Genomic DNA, 7,500 nt, shown 5'->3' with positions numbered 1-7,500 from the left:
CACATTATACGTTATTGTCAGAAATATGAGGAAGAAACAAGGCATTTGATTCAAAACCTCACAAAGATCAAAGTACAGTGTGATCTAATAGATACTCTACAAAACTCAATACATGACAAATCAGTATCTTAGACAAATTAACATGATTGAGAAGAGTTTAGTTATTTATTTTATTTATTTTAATATTGTCCATGTTAGATATTCTGATCCCAACCAGTTGGTGGCGCTAATGCACCAAACAGTTGTTTACAACCGCCAATAAATGTCAAAGAAGAAGACGCGCATGCGCTAACTACGTAGCGCTGTTGTTGTGTCACGTCACATCCGCCTATCAACAAACTTTTTCCGAGAAGTTGCTAGTATGATGAAATACAACAGAAATACGCCGCCAACGTGCGACTGACGTTAAAACGTGAACCGGAACTCGCGTCAGAGCGTTGAAATCGTTTTGAAGCGAACTCGACGCGTTTAAAACACCCAGCTAACGTTAGCGCTAGCGTTAGCATTGGTAACAGCGTCACAGACGGAGGAAGAGGGGCGCAAACAACCGACGACCGACTCAACTCACAGTATGTTTATCTGACGTCATGATGATTTATGATGTATCTGGACGGTTTCATTCGTTGTTGTTGTTGTGGTTAAGATGCGTGAGACTGTCGTAACTACCGGAAAACTACAAGTGCTAGCTAGCGAAAACCACAACAGACGGGGGGGCGTGTACATTTTAAAGTTAAATCTTGTGCACTTTGTAGTAATTAGTCATAATCTGAATTCAGAGGGAAGATGGTTCAGATTTCAAAGGGCTTTTATTTTGAAACGCTACATCAGGATGTCCTGATGTCACTCATTTTCAGTTCAGGTTGATATTTGAGAATGTATTTTTCATTCTAAGTTTCAGTATTTGGAGTAAACCTTGGCTTTTAAATCCAGTTTGCAGCTCATCGTTGTTTTTGAGTTATCACATCTCATGTATCATTTCCTATTTATTTATTTATCTGTGATCTGACTGAATAATTATAATTATTATAACAATCACACTGTTGTTTCAGGCTGCCTTTAGGATGAGGAACCGACACAGGGGGTCCCACCTGGGCCTGGTCCTCCTGGCCTCCCAGCTGTTCCAGGTGGGTCTGGACAACATCCCCCCGGTCACCCTGGCGGTCCTGGGACTCAACGTGTACCTCTTCCTGTTCCCTGCAGCTCCGCTGATGAAGGTAAACCCCGAGAACACGGTTCTGAGTTTGACTGGTCGTCATAGAAACGCGTATCTGAGGTCCTGTGAACTGTGATCTCCATCGTAGGCCTGCGTGAGCGTCCAGCAGACCTGCTGGCTGATGGACTGGCGGCGCCTCCTGCTGGCGCCGCTGCACCACGCCGACGACTGGCATCTCTACTTCAACATGGCGTCCTTCCTCTGGAAAGGAACCAAGCTGGAGCGGCGGCTGGGCGGCGCCTGGTTCCTCTACCTGCTGGCCGTCTTCTCCCTGCTCACCGGATTGGTGTATCTGGTGCTGGAGGCGGGGCTAACGGAGCTGACCCAGGACCAGTCCTACAGCATGGCCTGTGCTGTCGGCTTCTCAGGTAGGCGCAGCCACGAAGCCCCACAGATGTAATGTAACAACATGGAACATTCACATCCACGTGTTACTCAAAGTAAAGGCACATACAGGCAGGAGTATGTATGTATTCATTACTCTGGCCCCGCCCCCTGCTGACTTATTCTGGCCCCGCCCCCTGCTGACCGTCTGCAGGTGTCCTGTTTGCCCTGAAGGTGCTCGGCAACCATTACCACCCCGGGGGTGTTACCTACGTGATGGGCTTCCCCGTGTCCAACAGCTACGCCAGCTGGGTGGAGCTAGTCCTGATCCACGTGACCTCACCAGGGTGAGTTACCCATCAGGCACCTGGGTCCAAAAGGACCAGCGTTAAAGGACCAGTTCACTAATTACCGTATAAACCCTGATTTCAACGTCCGACATCAGGAATCAGGAGTTTAACATAAATAAAAATAATAATACAACATAAATAATTAAAAAGGTCACAAACATCACATTTCAACATTTGAGTAATAAGAAGTCTGCTGAATCTTTAGACGTGCTGTCGGATGCTGTGGTTACACCTGTCCACCAGGTGGCAGAGTTCCTCTCATGAGTCTGTGCTCTGCTCCTTCAGGACCTCTCTGATTGGTCACCTGGCCGGGATCCTGGTGGGTCTGCTCTACACCGCCGGACCCCTGAAGACCGCCATGAAGAAGTGTGCAGGTGTGTGTGTGTGTGTGTGTGTGTGTGTGTGTGTGTGTGTGTGTGTGTGTGTGTGTGTGTGTGTGTGTGTGTGTGTGTGTGTGTGTGTGTGTGTGTGTGTGTGTGTGTTAAACTCTCTCCTTGTTTGTGTGTTTTGATCAGACTTGGTGACATCGAGGGGATCGAACCCCCGACCCGGACCCTCTTACAGCTCCTCAGGTACCAAACCTGGTTTCACTGGATCCTCCTGCCTTCTGTCTGTCTGTCTGCCTGCCTGTCTGCCTGTCTGTCTGCCTGTCTGTCTGCAGGCTACGGTGGCGCTGCTGGAGGACTCTCAGGTTACCGTCCGTATCCACCTGATGAAGCGACCAATCACACGGCAGCATATACAGGAGGTCTGACGGAGGAGGAGCAGATAGAGGCGGCCATCAGGAACAGTCTGCGTGACGGAGGTGGGGGAGGAAGTGAGGGGAGGAGGTGGGAGAGGAGGGAGGGAGGAGGTGGGGGAGGAAGTGAGGGGAGGAGGTGGGAGAGGAGGGAGGGAGGAGGTGGGAGAGGAGGGAGGGAGGAGGAGGGAGAGGAGGAGGTGGGGGAGGAGGTGGGGGAGGAAGTGGGAGAGGAGGGAGGGAGGAGGTGGGAGAGGAGGGAGGGAGGAGGAGGGAGAGGAGGAGGTGGGGGAGGAGGTGGGGGAGGAAGTGAGGGGAGGAGGTGGGAGAGGAGGTGGGAGAGGAGGGAGGGAGGAAGTGAGGGGAGGAGGTGGGAGAGGAGGGAGGGAGGAGGAGGGAGAGGAGGGAGAGGAGGGAGGGAGGAGGAGGGAGAGGAGGAGGTGGGGGAGGAAGTGGGAGAGGAGGGAGGGAGGAGGTGGGAGAGGAGGGAGGGAGGAGGTGGGAGAGGAGGGAGGGAGGAGGAGGGAGAGGAGGAGGTGGGGGAGGAGGTGGGGGAGGAAGTGAGGGGAGGAGGTGGGAGAGGAGGTGGGGGAGGAGGTGGGAGAGGAGGGAGGGAGGAAGTGAGGGAGGAAGTGAGGGGAGGAGGTGGGAGAGGAGGGAGGGAGGAGGTGGTCTGAGAACCATCAGAGCCCCCCATGAAGGAAGCCCCTCCCCCATGAAGGAAGCTCCTCCCCCTTGTTTAGGGCTGAGTTCTCCTCTAAATGTTGGAGGTCTCTTCTGGTTCCACGTGAACCAGATTAGTTTCAGGTCTTCCTAGACCTGAACCTGTAGTTCTGTGGTCTCGGTGAATCCTTCTGGTCCTGTGGTTTAATGGAGATCTCCTGTGATCTGTAGGACCGAGCGGCCGGAGAGGAGCTGCTCCTCCTGCTTACGGTTTCCTCCCTTCTGGGGAGCCGACGGCTGAGGAGCTCCGGATGAGGAGGCTGAGGAGGTTCGACAGCTGAACTGGGGGGAGGAGGAGGAGGAGGGGGGGGGGGGGGGGGGTCCTTCCTGGATCCTGGTCCAAACTCTGGTCCCCAGGCTGAGGACTGAGAAGGTCAGAGGTCACAGACTCATTAACACTGAGTCCTTCAGGACTCGGAGTCAGACTGCAGAGGCCACAGCTGATGATGAAGATAAGGAAGGTCTGGTTCCACTCGGGTCCAAGAGGTTCTGGTCTCTGGACCAGAAGTCTCTGGATCCAGACTCCTCTAAACTACATCTAGGTGGATCAGGTCTTTCTGACATCACAAACTGGTTTCAGAGTCCACGTAGGGAGGAGATCTAGAGGAGGTCTGGGTGCTGGACCTGGACCAGGACACTGATGTTGGTGTCTGCTGGACCAGACTGACCTGAGCTCAGACTCTGAACCATTAATACATGTTTACGGTAAATAATCTGTAGAATATTGTGTTTTTATATCGTATAAATATATATTTTATTATTATTCCTCTAAAGTGAACAATGTTAATTATATCATCAAAAAATAAACATCTCATTTATTTTATTATCACAATGTTAAACACTTTGAATTATAAAAATAAAAACATTTCTATGAAGCGTTGATAAATTATAGTCTGTAATAATCTGTATATTAAAGTTATAACAAATAAAATCAGCTTTATAACAATAAAAAATTAACGGGACTTGTTTCTTCTCAGTAAAGTCAAAATATTTTGTGTTTTTGCATATTTAGATTTGTCACTTAAAGCAAACAATTAGCAGAATAATGGATTAAAACAAACGAGTAATATTTTACAACTATGGAAATGATAACTACTGATGATTCTAGCAACTATATATGTACTGTGTGTGTGTTTATACACATATATATATATATATATGTTTATATATTTGAAGTGAACTAGTGTAATTATTCTGTAAATGAGCGTTAATATTATTAATGAGTGACTAGAAGGATTGTGTGTTTTATGAAGATTATAAGTATTATGTTCAGACCTCGATGCTGCTGGGAAACGAACCCACCACAACGGGACCCGGTTCCAGACTGGGACCTGAAATACCATATCATATACCCAAATACTGTAGATGAGAAAAATAACTACTTATAATCTCAGCCCCTCTCTAATGACCCGTCGCTTTGTTCAGGGAACTTAATGGAACTTCCGGTTTGTCCATCAAGGCCTCGCTCGCCCTCCTGCTCGCTGATTAGAGGGAGACGCCGTCCAATCAGGCGGAGCGATGACAAACTTGTGTTTCCTGAACTCTTTGATCCTCAGATGTGTTTCTCTGATTAATCCGACGTCTCGTTAGAACCATCCAGATTACTGAGGAACAGCTGATCTTCATTTCATAATAATGATAATAAGTCATTGTTTACATCCATATGAGACCAGCTGCTGGACCTGAACCTGGACCAGCTGCTGGACCTGGACCAGTCCTGCTGTGGTGGAAAGTTGACGGTTTACTGGTTTTACTGGTTCTCCACCAGGTGATTTAGTTTGGTATTTTCTGTGTAGTACTGAATGAATGGAGTATTTCTGTGTAAATAGGAGGATCTCCCTCTGGGGACAAAGACAAACCTTTAACCCCACCCCCCAGCCGCTGAGGAGCGACGTCACCGGATGAGGCTCCTCGGCACCGCCGAGCAAAAGGCGTTCAGCGCGGCGGGATGAAGGCGGAGAAGATGGAGGAGGAGACGCGGAGGATGCTGCATCTCTGCCCGACATCAGCGCGCTCTGCCCGGCCGCGACGGCTCCTCTCTCCCCGCTGAATCCTGCACCGTGTGACCGCAGACGGACTTCACCATCCACGCAGAGAAAAACCGGGACCGGGACCGGGATCATAAATCACAGAGGGGGTCTCTGTTCCCGGTGTCTTTGTCCGGCGGACGAGCGCCGCCGTCCCTCGGATCCTCAGACGGGGATGCGACCCAGAACCAGCCCGGAGCCAAACCGGGACAGGGCGCGTTTAGGACCCGGAATGGTCCCTGGTGGTCTCCGCTGTTCCGCGACACGGTGTTTCTCCCTGCAGCCCTGAATCCGTGAGACCCGGACCCGGGAGACCTCTCCATGGCTTTCGTGCTCCGGAGATGGAGGGTCCTGCTGCTGCTCAACCTGCTCGCGGCCGCCGGCTTCATCACCTTCTGGGCCAAGTGCAACACGCGCAGCGTGCATGCGCCGGTCGGACCGGGAGCTCCGGCAGGACCGGGGAGGAGGCCCCGGGCCAACGGGACCGCGCAGGGGCCCGGAGTCAGCCACGAGGTGCTGCTGAAGAGGCTCAGCTCGCTGGAGGACGTGGTCTACCGGCAGCTGAACGGTAGGCGACCCGGTTCTCCGGGTGGGGGACTATGGGATCTAACTTTCCTCCTGGGGCCCCGAGGAAGGTCACATAGTCCCACATCCCGGTCCCCTTTAAGCCTGTTTGGGACACGTGACCAGGACAGTGAACCTGTTAATATTCTTCTAATAAGTAATGTCAAACTTTCAAATGAAACGAAGTGGATCTGAAATGTAAAATCAGGATCTTCACTCATTTACTAATATATCCAAATACAAATGTCTTGGTCATTTCAAATCAAAATCCAATATTCTTTTATTCCTGAAAAAACAAATATGAAGCTGCAGCTGGTCCCAACCAATAACATCATGGCATCCATCAACCAATCAGAGCAAGAGAAGGTCTGATATCCTGTTTAGTGACTTTAGAGACTCTAGAGGTGTTTAGTGTAAATACGTCACCGTGTTAGATGGAGACTCTAGAGGTGTTTAGTGTAAATACGTCACCGTGTTAGTTAGAGACTCTAGAGGTGTTTAGTGTAAATACGTCACCGTGTTAGATGGAGACTCTAGAGGTGTTTAGTGTAAATACGTCACCGTGTTAGATGGAGACTCTAGAGGTGTTTAGTGTAAATACGTCACCGTGTTAGTTAGAGACTCTAGAGGTGTTTAGTGTAAATACGTCACCGTGTGAGTTAGAGACTCTAGAGGTGTTTAGTGTAAACACGTCACCGTGTTAGATGGAGACTCTAGAGGTGTTTAGTGTAAATACGTCACCGTGTTAGATGGAGACTCTAGAGGTGTTTAGTGTAAATACGTCACCGTGTTAGATAGAGACTCTAGAGGTGTTTAGTGTAAATACGTCACCGTGTTAGTTAGAGACTCTAGAGGTGTTTAGTGTCACTGTGTTAGATGGAGACTCTAGAGGTGTTTAGTGTAAATACGTCACCGTGTTAGATGGAGACTCTAGAGGTGTTTAGTGTAAATACGTCACCGTGTTAGTTAGAGACTCTAGAGGTGTTTAGTGTAAATACGTCACCGTGTTAGATAGAGACTAGAGGTGTTTAGTGTAAATACGTCACCGTGTTAGATGGAGACTAGAGGTGTTTAGTGTAAATACGTCACCGTGTTAGATAGAGACTCTAGAGGTGTTTAGTGTAAATACGTCACCGTGTTAGATGGAGACTAGAGGTGTTTAGTGTAAATACGTCACCGTGTTAGATAGAGACTAGAGGTGTTTAGTGTAAATACGTCACCGTGTTAGATAGAGACTAGAGGTGTTTAGTGTAAATACGTCACCGTGTTAGATGGAGACTAGAGGTGTTTAGTGTAAATACGTCACCGTGTTAGATGGAGACTAGAGGTGTTTAGTGTAAATACGTCACCGTGTTAGTTAGAGACTCTAGAGGTGTTTAGTGTCACTGTGTTAGATAGAGACTCTAGAGGTGTTTAGTGTAAATACGTCACCGTGTTAGATGGAGACTCTAGAGGTGTTTAGTGTAAATACGTCACCGTGTTAGTTAGAGACTCTATAGGTGTTTAGTGTAAATACGTCACCGTGTTAGTTAGAGACTCTAGAGGTGTTTAGTGTAAATA

The 7,500-nt window shown here is 49.1% G+C and overlaps 2 protein-coding genes across 3 annotated transcripts in view; both read left to right on the top strand.

The window, feature by feature from the left end:
- Nucleotides 1–312: 312 nt before the first annotated feature.
- On the top strand, nt 313–4,279 carry rhbdd1 (rhomboid domain containing 1). 2 transcript variants are annotated; one of them, XM_084019467.1, is made up of 8 exons: nt 313–569; nt 1,050–1,214; nt 1,302–1,581; nt 1,752–1,884; nt 2,173–2,261; nt 2,403–2,459; nt 2,549–2,692; nt 3,521–4,279. In XM_084019467.1, exons 2-8 carry the CDS (start codon nt 1,062–1,064, stop codon nt 3,628–3,630), a joined length of 966 nt encoding a protein of 321 aa, XP_083875593.1. In that variant the 5' UTR covers nt 313–569; nt 1,050–1,061; the 3' UTR covers nt 3,631–4,279. The 2 variants fall into 2 exon arrangements, with proteins under 2 accessions (XP_083875593.1, XP_083875592.1); XM_084019466.1 differs by having other exon boundaries at nt 313–602.
- An 870-nt stretch (nt 4,280–5,149) lies between these two features.
- The window catches only part of galnt17 (polypeptide N-acetylgalactosaminyltransferase 17), an 8,814-nt gene continuing 6,463 nt past the window's right edge, over nt 5,150–7,500 (top strand). The window contains exon 1 of the mRNA XM_084020236.1: nt 5,150–5,944. Within this exon, the coding sequence (XP_083876362.1) occupies nt 5,698–5,944 (247 nt within the window). The 5' untranslated portion in view covers nt 5,150–5,697. The remainder of the gene's footprint in view (nt 5,945–7,500) is intronic.

Source organism: Eutrigla gurnardus, assembly GCF_963514095.1.
Source record: "Eutrigla gurnardus genome assembly, chromosome: 10".
NCBI lineage: Eukaryota > Metazoa > Chordata > Actinopteri > Perciformes > Triglidae > Eutrigla > Eutrigla gurnardus.
Note: the sequence above shows the minus strand (reverse complement) of the source record. Positions and strands in the feature narration are given on the sequence as shown.

Excerpts from the sequence above, each read along its gene's own strand:
- rhbdd1 (XM_084019466.1), top strand. Across the intron at positions 1,215-1,301 it reads CTGCAGCTCCGCTGATGAAG|GCCTGCGTGAGCGTCCAGCA; the intron begins GTAAACCCCGAG and ends TCTCCATCGTAG. Across the intron at positions 1,885-2,172 it reads ATCCACGTGACCTCACCAGG|GACCTCTCTGATTGGTCACC; the intron begins GTGAGTTACCCA and ends CTGCTCCTTCAG.